At 44.4% G+C, this 24,125-nt stretch overlaps 1 protein-coding gene and 1 long non-coding RNA gene across 4 annotated transcripts in view; both read right to left on the bottom strand.

The window, feature by feature from the left end:
• Positions 1–995: 995 nt before the first annotated feature.
• LOC134095361 (uncharacterized) lies at positions 996–1,765 on the bottom strand. Its single transcript, XR_009940562.1, has 3 exons — positions 1,672–1,765; positions 1,340–1,437; positions 996–1,072 (listed from the first exon to the last, which is right to left on the bottom strand). It is a non-coding gene; the product is annotated as an uncharacterized LOC134095361 (long non-coding RNA).
• A 239-nt stretch (positions 1,766–2,004) lies between these two features.
• Positions 2,005–24,125, bottom strand: part of trpm7 (transient receptor potential cation channel, subfamily M, member 7) — a 36,072-nt gene continuing 13,951 nt past the window's right edge. For 2 of the 3 annotated variants that reach the window (XM_062548831.1, XM_062548829.1), the window contains exons 12-40: positions 23,986–24,120; positions 23,796–23,849; positions 23,565–23,705; positions 23,035–23,166; positions 22,610–22,887; positions 21,802–22,030; positions 21,539–21,688; positions 21,259–21,402; positions 19,829–19,957; positions 19,407–19,658; positions 19,045–19,219; positions 17,653–17,785; positions 17,193–17,377; positions 16,400–16,532; positions 15,106–15,875; positions 12,244–12,338; positions 11,775–11,865; positions 11,558–11,637; positions 11,238–11,275; positions 10,522–10,547; positions 9,155–9,208; positions 8,601–8,645; positions 8,050–8,115; positions 6,422–6,705; positions 4,928–5,010; positions 4,437–4,642; positions 4,216–4,267; positions 3,564–3,670; positions 2,005–3,125 (exon numbers count right to left, since the gene is read on the bottom strand). In XM_062548831.1, the coding sequence (XP_062404815.1) occupies positions 3,001–3,125; positions 3,564–3,670; positions 4,216–4,267; positions 4,437–4,642; positions 4,928–5,010; positions 6,422–6,705; positions 8,050–8,115; positions 8,601–8,645; positions 9,155–9,208; positions 10,522–10,547; positions 11,238–11,275; positions 11,558–11,637; positions 11,775–11,865; positions 12,244–12,338; positions 15,106–15,875; positions 16,400–16,532; positions 17,193–17,377; positions 17,653–17,785; positions 19,045–19,219; positions 19,407–19,658; positions 19,829–19,957; positions 21,259–21,402; positions 21,539–21,688; positions 21,802–22,030; positions 22,610–22,887; positions 23,035–23,166; positions 23,565–23,705; positions 23,796–23,849; positions 23,986–24,120 (4,392 nt within the window). In that variant the 3' untranslated portion in view covers positions 2,005–3,000. The remainder of the gene's footprint in view (positions 3,126–3,563; positions 3,671–4,215; positions 4,268–4,436; positions 4,643–4,927; positions 5,011–6,421; positions 6,706–8,049; positions 8,116–8,600; positions 8,646–9,154; positions 9,209–10,521; positions 10,548–11,237; positions 11,276–11,557; positions 11,638–11,774; positions 11,866–12,243; positions 12,339–15,105; positions 15,876–16,399; positions 16,533–17,192; positions 17,378–17,652; positions 17,786–19,044; positions 19,220–19,406; positions 19,659–19,828; positions 19,958–21,258; positions 21,403–21,538; positions 21,689–21,801; positions 22,031–22,609; positions 22,888–23,034; positions 23,167–23,564; positions 23,706–23,795; positions 23,850–23,985; positions 24,121–24,125) is intronic. The other variant, XM_062548830.1, reaches the window with a different exon arrangement.

The raw sequence follows: 24,125 nt of genomic DNA, 5'->3' as shown, positions 1-24,125 counted from the left end.
CATCAGAAATTACTTAGGCCTACCTTTTCCCACGCATTTCAATATAATGACACTCTGTTAAGAATATTCATTCATTGTTCATGCATTCATCACTGACAATACATTTATGACATCATGTTTATTTTCAGATTCTACAAGTCCTATCTGTTTTACTTACCAAATCACAAAAGAGGGCTAATTTAAAAGCTTATGTTTGGTAAGAATATAATATCTACAAATGGCTAATCATTTACAGCTTATAGCACCCCAAAATTGCATCATAATTATATTATTCATTATTTGACAAATATTTTTCCATCAACCTGATAATTTAATTCAAGCTGTATCGTTAAGAGGGGCACTTGCCGATAAAAGACTAACTCTTTCAACCTCTAGATGTCACTCCTGACAAATGTTGAAAGTGACTGTCAGACAGAATCAGAGGAACAACAAATTGTAGATAGAAAAGTTAACTTTATTTCTATAAAAACATGCTTACAGTACATGCTTCGGCAGTGGAGAATATGTTTTACATAACAGGCATGTTTTACTAGTTGTGAAGAGCACTGAAATAAATGCTTACATTGCTGACAAATGCCATGATGGTCAAGTGAAAACTGCCTAGATTTAGAATAGGATGAAATTAAATGCAATTTAAACGGATTTAAACGGATATAGTTGTTAAAAAAAAGAAAGGAAAAAAAAGCAGACCGGTTCACATCCATGTAAATGACTCTGGGCAAACATCATAAACTCCCCTTGTGTTTTCAGGAGCCTAATCATAAACAGACATCACTTCTGCATGCAAATCCCGACCCAGCTGTCCTGATGCTACAGTACAACACAGCTTTTCTCCTTCCTCTGCACCATGGCGGCGTCCTTACCACTGCTACTCTCCTGGACAGTCATCACAATCTAGGAGTCAAGCATCAGAATTAGCTACATCAACAATCCACAATGTGCAGTATTAGTAATACTTAGGAGGACAGTGTACCATCCATTTGTCCTGTACTTGCCTCTTTTGTATCTGGAAATTCATGACTCTTCAGTTTAGAGTAGATGACGTTGCCATTTAAAGTGACTTCAAAGCTGGCTGTGCAATCAAAGGGGTACAAATGGAGCAATTAGGCTATTATGGCACATAAACATGTCATATAAATTCCTGGCGAAAGTGATATATGTCTGATGTTGGCTGCCTATTCTTTCTATTTAAGCAAAGAAAAACCTTCCATGTATTCTAAATATGTATAAAGATGACCATTCTGAGGTGAATGAGTCCAGCATGGCTTTTTCCATAGAGGAAAGGCTAAGGTCTAGAATAGATGACAGAGCAAACTGCTTGAGGTTAAGTTGAGCTTACATGAGCGTCCAGTCCTGCCAGTCACGACCGCACCGGGCACAGCCTGCTTTATCTCAAAGGCCAAGTCCCGATAGCGGGAGGCATACCCTCATCCATTGCTGTGAAAACAATTAAATTGAAACACCTTTTTAAAACACATGAGTAATTTACAATAGATTGAGTTTTTTTTTCTAAAAATAAAGCCTCCTGATAAATTTGTACACTGTGTGACATCTCAGATAATTATAAGGATTGTTGACTAAACTTAATCCAGAGTCAGCAATCCTTATAACTCTATTAATGTTAGACACGGACATCAATGTATGCCATATAATCATTCGAAGAGAGCTTACCAATATTCAATGTGTACCTTCACCGTCATGCTGGAGACTGTGCTCAGTGTGTGGTGGTTTGACAGCTATTCTGCAGTGTCACTGCCTAGATATCGTCTCCTAGATACAGTGCATGTCAAACCAGTTTGTCCAGGCTATAGTCTGAACTAGAGGTTTTTCCCTACATCAACACTACTCAATGGAAATGTGATACATGTTGATGGAAACTGAATTGGCCACTAAACAGATGATTTCATAATTCGTCGCCTCACTCACTGCTGGGAAAGCAACTTGTGTGCGAGTGTATTCCATGAAGCCTGTGTAAAATCAAAATATAAAACAGACACAGAGATATGCCGTTTTGTTTTCTTTTTTATTAGTTGAAATGATATACAGTACAAAATGTTTTACGGCAATATACTCTTGCTTTTCACAATACCCCTGCATAAAATATTCCCATTTTATTCTGTGAAGTTCGTGCCAAATATCTGTATCTATAAGATACACTAGGTTCAAATTATCATACATTACTTGAATGACAAAAGATGACAATAGTACCTTTATAACATTAAAAATTCCTCTATAATCATTTTGTTGACACAGTATCAGCATTTGACACATTAAAATGACATATATTGAACTGTAAAAGTTGCATTGCAATCTGCCCATATTTTACAAGATTTTTCAAATCTGTATATATTTCTTCAGTAAGTATGAACCACAAATGCCATAATACATATTTCTACACATATCTTACACTTATAAAAAGGAGTTTATGACATTCTGCTCAAAAGATCTTGCAGTTTAAATTAGAGCAGGTTCCCTTCAAAACCTACTTGAAACACAGCCAAAAAAATACAATGCACTTAAAATTGCTTTCAATTTATACAAGGCAACTTTGCATTATTCATAATAAATACTATTCCCCTCAAAACAATAAGATTGTACCAGTTTAATTTTCACTTCTGTATACTCATATTTAACATATATCCTTTTAAAAATAAATTCATAAAAGTCATCTTCATCCCATGCCCCAACATATTTTAAAATCCGGTGGAATATTTCATTTGATCATAGAGGAATATTTCACCAGAGAAGAGGGCCACTGGAACTCCCTCTACACCATATAGTTCTTCTGGCCTTCCACTCGAGCATGACAATTAATCATCATAACAAAAAAAAAAAACCAAAAAACATATGAGGAGGGGAGGGGAGGTGAGGTGAGGTGAGGTGTGGAAGGGCACACGGCGTCTGCATGCGTCCACCTTGGCGGGGACAGACACAAGCTTCCAGTTAACCAGGCTGACGTGAGCCAAAGGCAAATATTTATCCTTCTTGTCCCCCCCCCTCTCAAAGCATGAGGCGCATGGATTGCCGCTGCTCTTTGGTGCTGCTTCCAGGCTGGGAAGGGTCATCGGGCGGGGCGTCTTGGGACAGAGTCACCTTGTCTGGCGTATACTCGTTTCGCTTCAGGTCTGCCGTTGGCATGGGGAACAAGGATATGGATATACAGTTAACCACAGGGGAATTTGAAGTGAGCTTGCCAAACTAAATGTGATACACAGTAACATGGAAATACATTGTTTTAATACAACAATGTAATCCCTGATACTCCCCGACTGCCCCCCAAATTATACAATTCCCTGATACTCCCCGACTGCCCCCCAAATTATACAATTCCCTGATGCTCCCTGGCTGGAACAGACTTTATCATCCAGGATAAAGACATTTCATGACCCGTGGGAACCCAATAGTAATTCATTACTGTGATTACAGTTTTAATCTCAGTGTTGTGATGACATACAGTAAGTGAAAAAGGGACATGTGCTGAAAAACATTCAAGAAACGACCCCATCTAACTTTAATTTGCAAACACGTCTACACGCACACAACAAAATGTGCTTATCCCATACCAGGAAGTTTGAGTTTGCGGCAGCAGGAGTTACAGTGATGTTTAGCACGGAAGTTCCTTATTGCGTCGTCCCCCAGGTTTGCGGGTCCAAAGATCATGTTATGCGATCTGAAAAATGCAAATATACACAGAAATAAATATGTAAAACAAGCTCAGTGAGTGTTTTCTTTCTCTCTTTTTTTAAGAAAAATACAGCCATACGCTTTCAAAATTGCATTTTTAAACCACTAACATTGCTCAAAACAGCGCCAAACCTCATCAGCAGCTTGTTCTAGGTGTCTACACATAAAACAAAGCACCAATCAGTCTGTAAACTTTGGAATAGTTTGTATACACTTAGAATCAGTTTGAGACTGCAACCCAATCTGAAGCACAGATATGTCACACGATATCTCACTGTTTGGGATTTTGGGCTGTAGCTCTTGCCTGTGCTAGCTCTGTACTGCGTGATCAACAAAAAAATACTTCTTCAAGCAAGTTGCCCTGTCATGTATTTGCACAATGACTATACTGTCTTCTGTTACACATTATTTCCATCGAGAGAAAAATCTTTGGTTTAATTAAGATTCACTACAAATCATCCTTTGGCATGGGTGGGTATTAAAAACGAACTGGGCGTAACAGTAGTGTAGAACAGCTGAATGGTAACTCACCCCTTTTCACCACTCTTTATCACAGAGGGATCAGTCAGAATCTCCCCAACCCCTACAGAGGCACATGGAGTAGGAGATGAGATGACCATACACACCAGCTACGTACTTGGTTATTCTTATTCCTTTTCTGGTCTATGCAGAAAAAAACAATCTAGACGTAGAATAATGAAAGATCTCCAGAACACACACACACACACACACACACACACACACACACACACCTTGCAGGTCCAGTACTAAGAGCTCTCCTCTGGTGTACTCGTACGACCAGTGACTGAAGGCCAGCATGGTCTCCTCCAGCAGGTTGGTAGGGACGATCTCGTCGCCATTGTTGTTGTTGAACTTACGGAACTCTCCGGTGATACACTCCTCAATGGCAAACCACTGACCAGCAGAGTGACAGTAGAGCAGGAACACCTCCAGAAATCTGGACGGGAAGATGGACAGAGGTGCGTCAGCCCTAATGGACGCACTGGAACAACTGACTAGCTGCCGTATGTCATGCATCATCTGGATAATGACGGTAATCAGCCGAATGTGACCACAAAGATATGACATACAAGGCTCCACTGTGACGTTTACAGTGCTATAGAACATGTACTGTAGTTATGTGTGAGAAGCAGTAAATTGTGTTCATACTGTGTATGCAGCAAGTCAACTGTCTAGTCGGCAAACCACCAGCGACATTAGACTGGTTTCAGGGGCCTTTTACCTGGGAGAGTAAGGGATCGACTTCGGCCTCAACTGGTTAAAGGCAAAGGTTAGTTTCTGGGCAGCCCTCTGCTGCTGAATTTCCTGGAAATGAAGGTAAGAAAGAGAAACATGAATCTTTGTTTTTGTAAAGCTTCATTCCATCAGTCCATTTTAGCTTTGCAGCACATCTCTCTACACTCTCTTTCTGTGTTATGGGCATCCTTGTGCATGTGTGTGGACAATGGAGGTCATCCTGAAGAGAGATATTCAAGAATGATGTACTGATCAGCTTCTGCAGTCCATCTCCGTTTGTAGGGATGGCTTAGTGGACAGCTACAGACAAAGCTGGTTTTATTCAGTGGCCTCAGATCTATACAGGTTATTCTGAACTGGGCGGTATTACTGTGTCTTCAACTACAGATGTTGTGCACAAATAGGAATCAGAAATTCCATTGTCTGGTGAAACTGCAAAGGGCACTCACTTCTTTGACAAGTCAAAAACCATGCCGAATGGCCATTATTCCACATGCTAAACACACCACACAACAGAAAACGTAAGTCTTTTGAATAGCCACACAGGCCCCTGCTGACCACACAGATCCCCAGCTGTGTGGGTTCAGTTTGAGGTTATGGGCAGAGGTCATGGCCCGGCTCCAGACCCAGCCCGATAAGAGGAGCCTGCCCGCGTGTGGTGGCACAGGATGGGCCTGTCTGCAGCACCACCCCCCAACCACACCCACCCACCCACAGTAGGGACTGTTCTCAGGAAGCACCCAAACCACTTCCTGTCATCTCCAACTTGCGTACACACACACACACACACACACACAGAGGCACACACAGAGGCACACACAGACACACACAGACACACACAGACACACACAGACACACACAGACACACACACACTCAAAAACTACACGGATGTTTGTGTGGAAAAGAAAAGGTTCCTTTCCGTCATCACGCTCAGGCTAAATCCGGAGTGGAATGCAGTGGCTGGACTGAGGGGGAAGCAATAAAAGGGCCACCAGGCATCTCACAGCAGCGCTTCACAGCCAAAACACTGAGAGATTGGGGCAGCAAGTGGCAGCCTATTAAAAGCCAGTCACTTGTGATGAAAGTTAACACCCCCACAAATCACAGCTACCCCGAAAGGAAACTGCCAAACTATTTTCACCAACGTTACAATTTGGTAACTTTGGAAACCCAAACAATGCTGCAGTCATTTGATGGCGCTTTGGACCAAGCCACTTGGCTCCACTGGACGGCCTGTGTATTTGAAAACATCTCAGCAGCCAAGACCTGGCCTGTAAACACACACACGCACGCACGCACGCACGCACGCACGCACGCACGCACGCACGCACGCACGCACGCACGCACGCACGCACGCACGCACGCACGCACGCACGCACGCACACACGCACACACGCACACACGCACACACACACACACACACACACACACACACACACACGCACGCACACACGCACACACACGATATTGGCTCCTCACCCTGAGACAAAGGTGAAGCACGGTGTCCTCCTTGTAGATGCTCTGCCAGGTGTTGACCACTTCGGGCAGGAAGGACTTGACGATGTACAGGTGGCCCGGCTTGAGGATGTCGTACTCGGACCAGGTGCAGAGCACCTTGAGGGCGCGGCGCAGGCCGCCGCCCATCTCCTCCTTGCTGAGGAACTCGATTTTGGCACAGAGGCCGCGCTGGGCCCAGGAGGACATGCTGTTGTTGATGGTGTTTGGGGAGCTCTCTTCCAGCCGGTACACAGTCACTGGCTCCCCTGAGGGGCACAGAGAGAGAGAGAGAGAGAGAGAGAGAGAGAGGTGTCAAAACACAAGTGATGACACGAGCGCTCTCTAAGGTCTTTAACGGTGCGGCATGCTTAATGGATGATAATAGACTACAGGGTATTGGCAGTTTAGTCATGAAATGAAATGCCATGAGACTTTTCCCCAAATGGTAAGGTACTTCAAATCGAATGCCTTTTCAATTTTATCTACAATTAAAGACTCACGGTTCTAAATTGTCAGTAAAATGCACATGACTACAATCATCACCTATACAGTACAAGGAATTCAAGTTGAAAACACCTACAGTATAATTGTACATTACTGTTTTCCACTTCCATGTTGATCAGATAAAGGACCCTGATGATTGACTCTAACAGTGACTCCTGACACACCTAGAACCTACAGCACTTGTGCCTCTGAGGTAACCCAGCTAAGGTAGCTCAGCTCTAGAACCTACAGCACTTGTGCCTCTGAGGTAACCCAGCTAAAGTAGCTCAGCTCTAGAACCTACAGCACTTGTGCCTCTGAGGTAACCCAGCTAAAGTAGCTCAGCTCTAGAACCTACAGCACTTGTGCCTCTGAGGTAACCCAGCTAAAGTAGCTCAGCTCTAGAACCTACAGCACTTGTGCCTCTGAGGTAACCCAGCTACAGTAGCTCAGCTCTAGAACCTACAGCACTTGTGCCTCTGAGGTAACCCAGCTAAAGTAGCTCAGCTCTAGAACCTACAGCACTTGTGCCTCTGAGGTAACCCAGCTAAAGTAGCTCAGCTCTAGAACCTACAGCACTTGTGCCTCTGAGGTAACCCAGCTAAAGTAGCTCAGCTCTAGAACCTACAGCACTTGTGCCTCTGAGGTAACCCAGCTACAGTAGCTCAGCTCTAGAACCTACAGCACTTGTGCCTCTGAGGTAACCCAGCTACAGTAGCTCAGCTCTAGAACCTACAGCACTTGTGCCTCTGAGGTAACCCAGCTAAAGTAGCTCAGCTCTAGAACCTACAGCACTTGTGCCTCTGAGGTAACACAGCTAAAGTAGCTCAGCTCTAGAACCTACAGCACTTGTGCCTCTGAGGTAACCCAGCTAAAGTAGCTCAGCTCTAGAACCTACAGCACTTGTGCCTCTGAGGTAACACAGCTAAAGTAGCTCAGCTCTAGAACCTACAGCACTTGTGCCTCTGAGGTAACCCAGCTAAAGTAGCTCAGCTCTAGAACCTACAGCACTTGTGCCTCTGAGGTAACCCAGCTAAAGTAGCTCAGCTCTAGGCTCTGGAGTGAGGTTGAGAGAAGGGAGGGGGGCTGGCTGGAGTGGAGAGAGGGGTGGAGTGGCACAGGCTTACCTCTAGGGGGCACAGGGGTGAACGGGATGCTCTGGGACAACCGCATCAGGTTATTACGCTCCACAGCTAATACAGGGGGGGACAGACCAACCAACTGGTTTATTACACTCAGCACAGAGAGGAGAAGAGGGAGCCAACACTCGGCTACTATTCCAATGTGTGGTTAACATGAAACGGTAATGCTTTACATTAAGTCTCCTTACATGAACATCTATTGAGTGGGTTAACATGAGAAAAAAAGCCATAAGCATCTCCTTTAAGAAAGAAATGAGAACTACATAGTAGTATGAATGCCTAACGACGCAGTCAGCTCTTAAAGCTTGGGTGTGTAACATCCAATAGCATGCAGAAGACCTACAGCGTGTTGTTCATATTGCTGGCATCTAGTGGTTCAAAATAAAAACAGGAAATATTTATTTGAAATCTTGGAAAGTCTTTTGGCTTGGTGTTACATGGTCTGTCTCAATGAATGCAGTAAGAATTAGTTGTAGAGAACTTCATGTAAAGCATTACAAAACGACACCACAGTAAGACCACTGCTGCACTCTCACCTGAGTACTGGTAACTTTCCATAGGCTTGAACGGAGACCCGATAGCTATAGGTACAAACAAGGTCAAGTTAATATTGGCCATTTCAGCCATATGATTCACCTGGAGACACACATTTGCTTCATGAACAAAGTTAGAGAGAAAAGAGAAGAAAAAGAAACAAGCAAACATTAGATCATGCTTAAACTGGAATTTTAAAAGATAAAATGAAAGACAAAACTGAAATAATAGAGAATGAATAAAAGTAGCCATTCAGTTGCTACTATGGTTAGTCACTCTATGGCCATTACTATGTCATGTTACAGGCTATGATGCCTTTTAACTACTTAAAGCGGCACATTCAACTAATCAGCTAAAGCATTATTAGTTTTGGTAGCCAGCCTTGACGTCCCAAAGTCTCATACTGTACTACTTTAAACAGGCCATCTTTTGTTGAGTCATTTTTGAACTGGCCCAAAAAAAGAACAAACGTTTTTCTGTCAACCACTGCACATTGTTCGGCCAGCAGGTGGCAGCGCAAGAGGAGTAAAGAGGGACCATAGAGAGACAGACTCACAGTCTTTCCTGCTTCCCAGGTGTGGGTGTCTGGCTGTGTACAAGCATGCTGCAGCTGAAATGAACAGGTGAAAATGGAGGTTACGTTGACTGAATGGCGGACCCGTAACGGTCATCCCCACAGATCCCCATGGGAGTGCTGCTGACCGTCCCTGGGGTCAGAGGTCAGGTCGGCGGAGGGAGACCAGCGGGACAGGTGGACATTCCTGTCCTGCCTGCAGCACCGTGGGAAAATCAGCCCCCGGGACGGGACACCCAATCTGGAGATGGCTATCTGGATGCTGCGTGCTAACAAAACTAAATCGGGGGAAGTGTTTGTTTGGATGCACAAGGCTTAACAGTGCTGCAGGCAGGCATCTACATTTCAGTGGTCTCCCACAAACATCTCAAGAAGGGAATTGCAGATTTTGAAAAAGGACAAAACAAAACAAAGCAAAAAAGCAGCAACATCTACATAGGGAAAGATAGCAAGACTTCATAGAATATGTGCGGTTCACCAAAGACATTCCCCCAGAACTCCTCTAAAAGACTGCTGCTGAAGGGAAACATTGAGGCCAGCCCAAGTCCCTGGATGTGCATTATATTCATGTGTGTGTGTGTGTGTGTGTGTGTGTGTGTGTGTGTGTGTGTGAGAATCTGTCTCTGGTGTGTGTCATACTCTCATCAAATCTGATGCTACCCCTCAGCCACTGCGTTCCACCAAGGAACATTGTCTGACACTAGCGCCACCACACACTCTGCAATCCTGACTGTTCTTCACACTCTGCAATCCTGACTGTTCTTCACACTCTGCAATCCTGACTGTTCTTCACACTCTGCAATCCTGACTGTTCTTCACACTCTGCAATCCTGACTGTTCTCCACACACTCCGCAATCCTGACTGTTCTCCACACACTCCGCAATCCTGACTGTTCTCCACACACACTGCAATCCTGACTGTTCTTCTCTGTTGTCTCCCATTGGTGGAATGACTCCCCCTGTCCCTCTTTATCTTCATGCTCTTAAAAAAGCCCACTTCCACAAGAGGACCTCATCTTCTGACACGTCTAACAACTCGGCACGCCCAACATGCTCATACAGTAGCTCACACTTCCCCTCTACTTCCTTCTGCTTCCTCCTCCCACTACCTCCTTTCACTACCGTGAAACTAACTAATGCATGAACTTCTGCACACTCATCCTCTGGTAGTGGTAGCAGTTCTGGTTACCTTAAAGGTCTCCTTTGCCATGTATCTTGAATGCTATTCCTTAATTTGTAAGTCACCTTGGTTAAAAGCATCTGCTGAATGACTAAATGTGAAAGTGTATGTGGCGTGCCAGGGGTCATGACTGAAGAGATGTAATTTAGCGAGATGAGATAACTCATACCATTGAGGGCTTCATCCGGTGGACTTCTGGAAAGGAAAAAAAATATATATGATGGTATCTTTTTCTGCAGAATACGCAACATGCTTTCACCATACCTCATAATCAAATCACGCGCAGAAGTCTACGCAAATATGAAGTCTGACCTCTATACGATCAGACCGATTTCTGTCCTCTGCGCAACAGACTAGATGGAGTAGACAGAGGGGTCTCTTAAACAGAAACATTCTTGAACAATCATGCTTGTTTTTTTCACAGTGCACTACTTCTCAGATAATCGCAAAAGTCTCAATAATCCCTTTGTAGTCACTGCTGACACTAGAAAGTTTTTAGCCCGGCAATAGAGCAGGAGACTCATAAGATCCCCATGCTGAAAGGACCACTTCCAACTCAAAGCCTTAATAGCTTTCAGCTGAATGGGCGATTGTTTTCCTTCTCCATGGCAACTCTAATCCGGGATTGGCCGAGGGCCTGGGCCACACTCAGTGGGCGCGCTCTGATTGGAGCGAGTGGCGGGAAGGAGGCCACGGGGTGGAGAATGTGACCCCTGATGGCGTGCCAGGTGTGAACCTGCAGCGAGGAGACCGTGGGCAACGCTGAACGGCCGTACGCCCGCGAGCAGCCCGCTAGCCATAAAGACGCAACTCGCTGACCCTGGCCTGGCAAATCATTAACACACTGCCGTGGTCTTTGATGAAGCAGAGAAATCGATTACTTACAGACTGCTGGCCTGCGCCGATTTGCCTTGTACGCGCTCCTGTAACGACAGAAGTGATGGTGATCAAACAGTGGGGTTAAATAACCGTGCTGACGGCGGCGCGCCAAAAACATCACAAAGCCGAGGGGCAATAATCGTTGTGAATTTCAACACCTATTTACCACCCACTCAATTAGCAGGACCTGCCAGTCAGACCAACACGGTGGAGGACTCAAATTCCACTGCAAGTTACGATGGAGAACGCTATGGAATGAGCTCAAGGCAGGATTTAGAGTGTGTGTGTGTGTGTGTGTGTATGTGTGTTGTGTGAACAAGACTGACCAGCAGCAGAGCGGCACGTGGGTCCTTATGAACGAGGATGTCCTCTGCAGACACTCGACTGTGTTCCCGTTTGCTGAGAGCTGAGGAGAGCCACACACAAAGAGTGCTTTGTTAAGTGGGTGCAGTGAACACGGACTGCCTTACGGTCCGGGGCGTCTAAGAGGGTGCCAGTGGATCTGCCTGAGGACGCATCGTTGCATCGTTTCAAAGTGCTTACTTGACTCTGGGTGCAGAAACGAAGGGTTCCTGTCGAACTCTGTGAAGCCAGCGTACGAGTTCACGGTCCTCATCTGACCTTCCACATGACCCTAGGATCAGATAAACAAAACCAGCACAATGGAGTCTAGCAGAGCAAACAGGTGAGGTAGGGTTATGCCATGGCATTGTGCATACAAATAGGTCAGACACAAAACACGGATTAAAAAAAGGAACAAGTGACGTACACAAAATCATACGTTAAACACCCGGTCGTCCATTTACAATTTTTGGGTAAACAATTTCTCCTTGTGGGAAATGGTCTGGATATTAAAAATACACATTTTTGCTGCTTTATATTTAGAGAGCACCAAGTTGCTTGGCAACCTGACTGAACTGCAGAATGACTTGGACCACAATGGGAGGCTCTGTGTTTTTTTTTTTGCACCATTGTGCGTGTGTGCAGCAGGACAGAGGCAGAGGAGACTGACCGTTCCCTTGGACTTCTTGGATGGACTGGGCTGTCGGCTGCCAGCAGCGTCGTCTCTGGGGAAAGAGTGCTGCAGATCGGCGTCGTCCTTGTGGCCTTCACCAGATCACAGGGAGAAGAAGCACAGTCACCAAGCTAGTCAAGAGCCACACAGCAGCTCGCACTGTTGAGAGCCTTACAGTACAACCAATCCAGTCTGTTCACACTCTAGGGAACGTCACCACACAAACAGCAATACATCACTCGGTTCAGAATAAAACTGTTCATCTGAGCATGAGTTCTGATTAGCAAATCTGGATTATAGAAATCCAACTGCCTGTGTTTATGTAGCATTTCTGAGAGTATTTCACTTCTGAATCCTTATATAGCAGATGTCAGCCACAACTGAATTATTATTCATTTTAAGAGGTAACTACTTATATATGGGTTAACAGTATGTTTGTTGACTGACAAGCGTCATGCTACAGTAGGTGCAATTGTAAAGCAAAATGCAATCAGAAATCCTTAACTATTAAAAACTGAAAACATATCTCAATACTCTCAGAAGGTTATCATCAGAATATGATCATGTTTGTGGGAAACATTTCCAAAGATGTCATCATTTCAAATATGAGTTACCATTTGACCAACCGCAGGCAAACATGAAAATCATCATCATAATCATCACCATCCTGATCCTGTATTGTCAGCCAAAATGCATGAAAATATGTGCATTCTGGTAATATCGAGGTAAACTGTCTTCTCGTGCAGCTGATCCACGCTACATTTTCGTTTTAGACTCAGACTCAGAGGTTTGAAAAGGAAATGGTAAAGGTTCAGGTTAAAACTATGAATAAATAAATATTAATAAGCTTTCCGCATAAGTCTAAGCACACCGCTTAAGTCTTAGAGGGATATTTCACCATTTGGGTTTAATAACTCATTTTCCACCTCCCCACAATTGATTTTTTACCTTTCTCCTGTTCATCCAGCCGTTCTCTGAGTTTGACGGTAACACTCTTTTAGATCCAGCCTAGCATAGATCATGGAATCGGATTAGACATCTCGCCTGCTAGCATCACGCTTAAAAGTGACTACGACTTCCGGTACTTTTCCCATTGTAATAAGATGTAATAACGGAAAATGAAACATGGTTTTCTAGCCTTTTGACATGGAACTATACTCTCATTCCGGTGTAATAATCAAGGAACATACTGTACCATAGGCCCCAATAGTCTCTGTAGACCTTCCAACAAAGTATGAGCTGCAGCTGTTACATTAACACACCGGAATGAGAGTATAGTTGTCAAAACAGCCTAGAAAATTACCACGTTTCATGTTCTTATTACACTTTCTAACTTCAGAGGGGACAAGTTTTAAATGGGAAAATTACCGGAAATCTTAATTTTAAGCATGATGCTAGGAGGGGAGATGCTAATGGTCTAATCCAATTCAACGATCTATGCTAGGCTGGAGCTAAATGGGGGAGGTGGAGAAACTCGTGGGGAGGTGGACAATGAGTGTAATTCCCCAAATGATGGAATATCCCTTAAAGTAGGCCTACACCACATAGTTGCAGATGTTCAGATATATTCCCATTTCTGACCAGCAGCTGGTCAAATAGCAACTCATAAGCAAGTAGACCAAATATATATTCACCCTTTTCCATCCACCAGATACATCCAACAACAGAGCAACCAGTTAGTTCATAGACAGTACTCAATACTCCATTCTTGGCCACTTGTCTTGGAGGACTTCATACACTGGTGACCCTTTTAATATCCATTCTGTCTGCCACATCTGTAATGTTGTCTTTATTTTTTTTATACATCTGTGATACTTGACCAATGCCGATCTGCTGACAAGGTGGTCTTGTAATTCTTGAGTTCAGTGGTAAAAAATACAGCTTGATTGGGCAATTTTGTAAAGGTGTCCACAATTCTTTAGTTTATTGAACTTGTTCTGACCCATTTGCCAATTTTCCTTCATATGTAGGTGTAGATGCTTTACTAATTTAAAGAAGATCAATGTACATAATAATAATCATAACACAAAAGATGTGGCATAACACAGAAATATGGTTGGGGAAAAATCCTGAGTAGACCTATTTGTTTTAGTAATTAACCCATCACAGTATGAAGTCATAAAAAGAGCAGACCTACAGTATTATTCCAAAAGGAGCCCAAAAGAAAACAGCCCATGCAAAGACGAGAAGAGGTATGAGAGTCCTTAGAGTTAGGGACTTCAAGAGCTGAAGAAACGGGCAAACCCCCCTCGACACAAACGCCCCAAGCAGGCCAGCAACCAAGCACCCTCTTCCAATAACTCAAGCTGGAATTCAAACCTCGGCCTCTGGCTGCCAGTCTCAGTCTGTGCAGCACTCCTTTACCATTCTGCCTACGCTTTGGGGGTTTGGCAGGGGCGTCCTCCTCGGGGACAGCAGGGGCTGGCTCACCATCAGCACGGCCGCTTTCTCCGTGGGATGAGTCGTCTGCCGGGCTTGGGGGGTCCAAGGGTGATTGTGATTGGGGCGTTTCACTGGTGCTACACTCACTACCTGGGTCAACACTAACCTCTATGACATCCTCATCATCACTGAAGGCCTGATTGACATAGCCATCACTCTTAGCGCAAGCGGGCTTGGAACTTGGGCTGTCCCTCTTAGGGCAAGCGGGCACTGAAACCGGGCTGTCCCTCTTAGCGCAAGCGGGCACGGAAACCAGGCTGTCCCTCTTAGCGCAAGCGGGCATGGAAACGGGGCGAGCAATGTCAGAGGTCTTTGAGACTACGACAACAGTGGGATAAGCAGAGCTGGCGTCTTCCTCCTCCTCCTCCTCCTCCTCCTCCACTTGCCCATCACTACTACTATGAGGATCAGACTTACCGACGAAGGCCCCGAACTCCACTGTGGAGCTCTCGGGCAGGGGGTCCTGCTCTGGCGAGGTGACCAGGGAGAGCCTGCGGGAGGCGGAGGCGGCGGTGGGCTGGGAGGGGGTGCTCACGAAGAACTGGGCGGCCGGCGGCGGAGGGGCCCCCGGAAGGCTGCTCGGGGTGTCGTCCAGCGGCGGGCGGCCAGGCTTGCGCTCCAGGAAGAAGGGGTGACCCCGCAGGCGCAGCTCCGGTGGGGTCACGGCGGTGGCGGCGGCGGCAGCAGCACTGTGGGATAAGGCACTGCCCGAGGGTCCAGCCTCCGGGAGGTTGAGTGCTGCGCCCGCCCGCCGCTCCGGGCTGAGGGCCTGGGCCAGCTCCGGCCCGGGCCCGGGCCGCCGCACGCCCACCTCGTACGAGCTGCTGCCGAACAGCGACTCGGCGATGTTGCCGCACGCCGAGCTGGGCGGGAAGTAGGCAGCGCTCCGGCGCGCCAGAGCCGACGACTTGTGCGAGAGTCCGGCCGTCCCGCCTCCTCCGCCGCCTCCGCCGCCGTCGGCCACGCTGGACGCCAGGTTCTTGGTGATGCTCAGCTCGCGCGTGATCTGGTTGTGCACCTTGCTGGCCTCGGAGGCGTGCTGCGCGGTCAGAGCCTTCAGCGTGTCCACGGTCAGCGCCGAGAGGTCCTGCAGGTGCCCGATCTGGGAGTCCAGCGTGTGCAGGGAGCGCTTGATGAAGTTCACCTTGTTGCCAACTTCCTTCATCTGAATGAACATGCTTTCAACCCTGTGGAGATTTCATTCAAATAAAACTCAATGAATATCAATACATACAACAGCTCGTCAATCTGAATATGCTGTGTGATCATGCAGAGTAGGGCTGTGCAATTAATCAAATGAATCGATTAATCGTGATTATGACTTCCAACAATTATGAAAATAGCATATATTATGATTACAAAATATTATGATTATTTTGCTACATTCGGTTTCATAACAATGCTCTCCTTTTGTCTTGAGTTTACATGTATTTTTCCCTGTTGGATTATATTTAACAATCAATTTCAAAAATGTTATATTTTGAATGTGGATGATAGTTCCAAAATCACTGAGTAATCACGTTTAATAATAGTGACCTCAATATTGAACAAAATAATCGTGATAATGATTATTACCATAATCGAGCAGCCCTAATGCAGAGAAGTGATGTTAAAAGTACAACAGAGAACTAACAAGTAAAATTCATCATTTACAAAATACACTTACAAATGCCAAAATAAAATATTTTTTATAATAAAACATATGACTCACCTGTCTGAGGTCACTCTGATCCTTTCATCACTGCCAGTGTGAAACTGGTCATCCTTCTCATGGAAATACGTTTCAACACACTGCTCCTCAAAGTCGTGCAGTTTCTTTTGGTCTTCCTCAGTCAGAAACAGCTCTGTGGGAGAAAGGGACAGAGACAAAGATGCTCACTGACCCATGGCTGATCACATCATGTCAACTCAGCCTCTGGTATGGCTTATGATAAACCACCTCTCATCTGTCAGACTATTTTACATCCTGCTGGAATTTTGTCCATTTGTCTCAAAGACCCAACCCCCGAACATGTATTAATTCCCATCTCAAAAGAACACTTCACCATTTTTTCATATTGAACTACGTTATTCCCTAACGTAATTAAGTTGATTACATACCTCTTACGTTTCAATGCGCGCGGCTCTACTTTGATAGCACTTAGCTAGTGAGTGCACGCATTGAAACGTGAGAGGTATGTATCAACTCATCTTAGTTAAGGGAATAACGTAGTTTAATATGAAAAAACTGTGAAGTGTTCCTTTATCATGCCACCCCCTTGAGTACACGAGCGGCCTTGCTCACTCATTCACTTCTGTTTACAGTACTGTATGTCATTGGTAGCAGTACCCATACCAACGAGTTTCTTTATTGAAATAATATTGTAATATTGTCTTTCAATGTTAACAGTTACACACACACACACACACACACACACACACACACACACACACACACACACACACACACACTCTCTCGCTCTCTCTCAAAGTACACAGATAATCATGAAAGAGCCTTGTCGTACTGGGGCCGTAAGAGGAACTGTCCTTCTTCCTCTTCCTGCAGATGTAGGCTAAGAGGGAGGCCAGGTGACTGAGGAAGATGAGGGGAGGGGGCAGGACCGGCCTCTCGTGGTACACCATGATGAAGTGATACCGCTGATACTTCCACACCAGATTGGACATGGATTTCACTTGCAGGTACACATTGCTGTAAAGAGAAGAGGGGATCGATTAAAACAGGCCCGAGTTCTGCACAGGATCACCTGTTCCACCAGGATTACAAGGATTTACAGAGTTTCATCATCTAAAGTAGAGCCTGTCGTAGACTTCGTGCCCATTAGAAAAAATATATCATCGAATTCATCCAAGCCTTTTAGAAAGAAAAGGGCCACAATGCACAGAACACCACAGGGGCAATCATTGAGAACAGTCAAGATAGTGAGTGTAGTGTGTGTGGGAGATGAGAGTTAATTATTGGCTTACTTGAAGAAGGCTATGAGGAGATTGACCATGAGAATGTATTGAACAAAGAGGTAGACCGCTTGCAGGAGTGGTGTCAGCCAGACTCCACTTCTACAGAGACTCTTATAGGAGGCTTCCGTGTTCTCCGCACACACTGCAAAGGAACGTGAAGAACGTCAGATCGAGTAGAAATGTGGCAGCTAGGTGCCCAATGGTGCATGCAGTTCTTAAAGTACAAACTTGTACAGTGCATCCGATGCTTTCTGAAAAGAAAAATTGCCCACAAAAGTATCATCTGGGACGGACCCCTTCAAACTCATTTTACATTCAGCATTTACATCATTAAAATGCTAACTATCCACTTACTGAAAACTGATCTCACTGAAAATGTGACTTTCCTACATGACCACATCTGTGCATTAAAACAATGTTCAATTACAGTTTACTTTGGTGAGAATAATAGATTTGGTGTGCACAACTGCTGACATGGTTTGGTGCAGAAAATCTGTCAAAATACCTCAAAGGCTCTGAAGTTTGTAGAATGTGCAGCTATGTGTGTTTAGAACCTTGAAATAAGTCTGTGTACCTTGGTTTGTTGTTTGCCCTAGGTCCTAGTGACAGCACTGAGATTTGCTCCATCCTCTCCACTCATTTAAAGACTAATCAGCCATTGTAGTCTAGTCAGTCAGTTTGTCTAAGAGGTTCATTTACAATCAATACAGAGAATGAAATGAGAGCCTTCAACCCTGCACATGTCCATGACTGCATACTAGTAGCCAGGACAATCGTCCTCTATGTTACTATGCGACAAGGACAGATGGTTGAAATTGGATACTCCATTTTCGAAAGGACACATATGTGTGATACTCTTCCCAAGTCGAATTGATCTATGCTAAGGGGAAATCCACAACATAAAATGGCGCCAGTGTACCTTCACTGCTCATTTGTTCTGTACTCATACATCAGTTGAATGCATGCATTTGAACCAGCTAGCTGCAAAACACATAAATGAATGGAGGGAAGGGGTCACTAAATCTCCGAGCTACGAGCAACCATCATGACAGCCTCACACAGACTTATCTTCAGGTGAAATTCATTAATTTTTAATGTGCTACAACCCTTTATCCAAGAGAGGAATTTTCACACATACAGTACTGCTTACGTGACTTAAGAGGTACATTTTACTCCAGAGAATCCCTCAGCTGGGTGAGGAAATGTGCGTCTACAGGTGGCAGGCAACCTTGCTTCCCCACTGGACTATTACCAGTGCGGTGGGGACAGTAGGGAGTGAAGATGCTCTTTGATTAGGCCATTGTGGAGGTATGATTCCCATGTGTTGGTGCCAATCAGCGTCCCATGCTGTGCCTGAAAGGTCTGTAATAAAAAGTACCTTACCATCATAGTCCTCCTTACCGTCGATTTCATATGCATACACTTCACCATACATCATCCAGTATGGCTGAAAGACCACATCTTTGGCCAGCGTCCATGAGGCAGTCTCGTTCGGGTACAGGATGGCTTTTCTGGGGACGCCGTAGCTCAAAAGCACTATCGCCATGATCACCACAATGTAAAACATGTTGGCCACCTGCCAGTGCGGCAAAAGCAAGCCGATGGTTAGCGCCAGTTTAGCTATTCTGCCTTAGCCTCTAGCATTAATTGTGGTTATACCATGTAAAAACGGTTATACATGTTTTCTATGTTGTTAAATGTAAATGCAACAGCTTATACATGTTGAAGCCAGAAAAATTAAATATTATAAAAAGGTGACGTACCATTTTGCCAATCATCATAACATATGGTCCAGCTTGCTGGTTCACGGCCAGGATATCAAGGAGACGCACGTACCAAAATATAATGTTCAAGCAATACACAATTCTTCCAGCAATAAAGACGTCATCTTCTCCAAATCTCAAACCGAACCCCACAAAAAAAGACACGATTGCAGCAAAGTCTGATATGTTAAAATAGTCACTGAACCAGACTTTGATCTTTTGACCTATCTTCCCAGCCTCAGACATAAACATCTGCGAGGAGACAAAACAGAGAGAAAACAAACATGGAGTGAGGGCCTCAAAAAAATCAACAAATCGGATTATACATACCAGTCTTATGTCAAAAACGGCATTGCTTAATTTATGGTCATGCAAGCTGTACATTAACGGATGGAATGGATGGAACCAAAGGGGCAAAGTACCTCACGTAATTTCTCAATGGCAGACGTGAATATGTAGAGGATGACCACCCACTCCTGTGGTGAAGGGAAATCTGGCATCCTGACCAGCACAACATACGAGTAGAGCATGAGGAAGCCCAAATAAGCTAACTGCAGGAGAAACAGAGAAGTAAGTAAGTAAGTAAAATGTATTTATAAAGCACATTTAAACACAGCTTTCACTGACCAAAGTGCTGTACAGAGTAAAAAAAAACAAACAAAAAAACACAATGGATAAGACAGATGGCTACTAGGCCTACTTCAGCCAACTCCTGTATTGAGCAAAGGACAAATATTTCAATGAAAAACCCTATATTAAAGGCATGGGGCATATAGTAAAAATCGCCAACCGGTTTCGACCTCACCGGGTCTTCATCAGGGCGCGTCTGGAGAGAATCACACTGGGTGACTTATTAGTCCGTTACATGGTCACATGATCAATTAAGTTCAATACATTTCAGTTTAGATATTTTTGACTTCAAGAGCACCCTGCATACTGGAGTGTACCGATCTCTACAAAGAGCACTCAGCTTTTTTCTCGTTTAGATAAGACAGGTGCATCAATGGAACGTCTTGCACACCATGAAACTGTGATGTCTTCTGAAAACTCTTCTGTCTAATTTCACTGCAGAAAGTCTAGAGCAATAGAAGCACCTACAGGCTGAACAAATGACTTCTCTTGGCTCACTCCTATGGGAGACTACAACCAATACATTTCATTCAAATGAATGTCCTAAGGCACATCAAACTAACATCCTAAAACACAATAAATGGTTAATAAATTGAAGAGTGAAATGTAAATATCATATAGCACATCATACAGAAATCAATTTACATTAGTTATTAATTAATTGACTTTCCCTGGTAAATGGAGATAATCAGCAAGACTGACCTACTTCAAAAGAAAGCAATAGAATAGACTAGCCCATAAGCTAGACAAGCGTGCGCACACACACACACACACCATCGCCAGAGCACACAAAGCCAGTCATGTAAAGCCAAGCCTTCACACTGAAACACTTCAGGATTATTTGAGGTTAAAGTTAAGTGGCGGAAATCTGAGTTAATTAATTGTCCGTGGTGGTCATTTATCACTTAAGTGTGCAGCCAGACATGGGACTCTACAGCTTTACAACTGACCGAGGGACCTTTAGTTGAAGTCCCCCAGTGCCATGAGGCAGCAGTATTATGTGGCAGAGTGTTTCACTGATACTATCAGCTCTCCACAGCTCTAAAGCGGACGTGAACGGCACTCCATCAAGCGAGACAAGGCAAACAAGCAGCCTGAGACAGTGCTGGAAATCGGCCTGGGGCGCACAATGGCCCTGCTGCCATCACAGAGAGCCTGCTGCTTTTCCATGATGCTCGCTATTCTCAGGCTGTCGTGGGGCAGGGCGCTCGGGCATACGTACCGTGTTGAACCAGAATTTCACAATGGGGGCGTGGTAGAATGCATAGAATTTCCTGGTGATGGGTAACCTCCTGGAACGCACGTGGACCTCTGGCTCATTCTTGACCTCAACATTGTCGTTCATTCGAACTTCTTTGAAAACATCCTGCAAACGAACATTTACTTTTAATCTTTTATGCCTACAGAATGCAGTTTTAAATGTAGCTATACTACAACTGTTTGTGATTGCAAGAGCCAATTCAAAATGTAAAACTTGTCCCTATTGGGTGGGTGGTCCATACCATTTGGATGTCCTCCACCGGATTCTGTAGGTTGTGGTCGCTGTCCTCCATCTGATGAGCATCCTGAGACTGTGGGATGTGCGACATCTCCGCTTTTGTCTTGTACTCCAACAGAAGGATGGCAGGGGGGACCAAGATGCTCAAAATGACCTAAAACATGCAATGTAGTTAAATTTGACATACCACCGGAAAGACACACCATCCACATCAAGCTATACCGTACAGTAGGTTAAGGAAAAGACCAATTTAGCTGGAATAGGCACCTTATACCAGGAGTTTTTGCGCATGTTGAGACGACCCATCCACATGTCGGATAGCAGCATCTGGGTGCAGGTGTGCGCGACAAAGGGCCGCAGGTGCGAGGACACGGCCAGCTTCAGGCAGGTGGAGTTGCTCCAGTTCTTCAGCTCGTACGTCAGCAGCTTCATGGCCATGGTCTCGTCCTGACGGAAGGACTCCTCCAGCAGGTCCACAGCCAGTTGGCCAAACTCACTGCAAGGACAAAAGCAATCGATTCAAAAACATGGCTCAAACCCAAAAACACCTCCCACTGAAAAAATAATTACTCTCTCACTTCTTTCACCTTGAGAATCATAACCTGGAAAGACAAATCCAAATCCCTGTCTCTTAAATTCCACAAAAGATCCAATCAGATAATTAAGTTTCTCTCTCACTGGGAAGCCCATAATGCAAAAAATGAAATCTAACCAAGTGTAATTATCTTATATTAAGATCAAATATCTATTTGGTATTGTTTTAAGTATGAAAATACTTACCTAGCGCTCTCTCAAAATATCATTTCACTTAATTTAAGAAGACTGACTTAATTTAAGGAGTCTTATCAAGACAAATTTACTTACTGCACGGACAGATAATTTTGCTTGTTTTCAGGAAGAATTGACTTAAAATAAGACAAACTTGTCTTAAATGAAGTCAAATGATTTCAAAAGAAAGCACTAGGTAAGTGTCTTTGTACTGAAAACAATACCAACTAGTTTATTTATCTTGATATAAGATCAAAACACTTGGTCAGATTTTATTAGACAAGCAGTTTTTTTGCAGTGCACTCACTTAGAGTAATCCTTCAGTTCCTCCGACGTATCGTCCACCACGTCACTCCGCTTGGCCTCGTAGCCCATGGAGCGACACAGCTTGCAGGCCACCAGGGCCTTGGCCATGGACTCCTCGCCATGCTGCCAGAAGAAGAGAGCCATCTTCTGCCGCTTCATCAGCACGGCCCACACTAGCAGCTCGTTGAAGGGGTAGGGGAAACGTCGAGTCTCGGGATCGTCAATGTCCACGATGTCCTCTTTGCTCTTCTTTTTGGCCTGCTCAGTTGTGGATTCCAGCTAGAGGGAAAAAAAAGCGATATGAGATAATTAATCATCAAAACTCCAAGGAGTTGAAGGATGCAGAACTGGTAGCAGAAGCAAGGGAACAAGTCTGGCAAGTACACAAGGACCAGAGGAGATAGGTGGAAGACACGTGGAACTCACCTTGGGTTTGTAAGGCTGAGCAGTTTTGATGAAGTGATTGTGCCTGGTTTTCTCCTTCTTGTCTGCCTGAATGCTGAAGGACTCGTGGCTCTTGCGGAGGTGGGACCCACTGGGTGCATGGCGACCAGACCGCTGACAAGAAATAAAGTCAGAAGACGTCAGTGCTCTCGTTTCAAAGTAAACTTTACAAAAGTATAAACATCAAGTCGAGACATTCAAGTCAAATGGAAATACTATAGACACACAAAATAATGTTTTACACCTGATAAATCTGTTGTTTTGGGCATTTCTAAGCTTGTTCCAGTACTTCCCATTTCAACCCTCCACTGGATATTTTCCATATACTTTGGTAATGGAGTTAAACTAAAAATGACCTGGGATTTGGTGCTAAAAACAAAACCCGTTTCCATATCCGTACTGCTTTTTATTAATTTCCCGTTGGCACCACTATTAATAACTATCACAAAACAATGTGGAACGCTATATGTGGATAATTTTGGTTGGTTTTGGAAAAAAACCCAGATATTTACCCGATTGTTTCCATGAAGATTGTTGTAGATTATTCTAAAGCGTTTTCTTGTATAGTTGCATCTGTAAGTTCCACCCATGAGGTACTCAATGACAAGGCCCACATCAATTAGTGTTATTTTGTAGTTTGGCGGCAAGTTACCCTTTACAGAGGGATAAAAAAAAAGGTTAGGAGGAACACACAAAGATTTAACACTCATGGTTTAATAAATTGCAAATATGGAATGTCACACCTGTTTGACATCTCTGACAAGATGAAAGAGAGTTGGATTTGTTGGTGATTGTTTCTAAATGGAGAAAAGACATCAATCAATGGGGTTGACACAAAGAAAATTCTGAACTCTAGATAAAGCACAAAAAACCTGCCTTAATCTGGTGACCTCTGCCCATTTCATCAAAAACATATAAATCACAATTATTTACCGTGTTGTACAGTTCCTCCAGACGATTGATAGTTAGGAATCGATGCATGCTGACCCCATTCTCAATAAGCAGCTTGACAAAGTCCACACGATCCATTACAAGGGCATCTAACATGGCTTGTTCCAAAGACCCAACCTAAA

The sequence above is a fragment of the Sardina pilchardus genome, chromosome 11 (assembly GCF_963854185.1).
Source record: "Sardina pilchardus chromosome 11, fSarPil1.1, whole genome shotgun sequence".
Taxonomy (NCBI): Eukaryota; Metazoa; Chordata; class Actinopteri; order Clupeiformes; family Clupeidae; genus Sardina; species Sardina pilchardus.
This window is presented reverse-complemented; position numbering and strand designations above follow the sequence as displayed.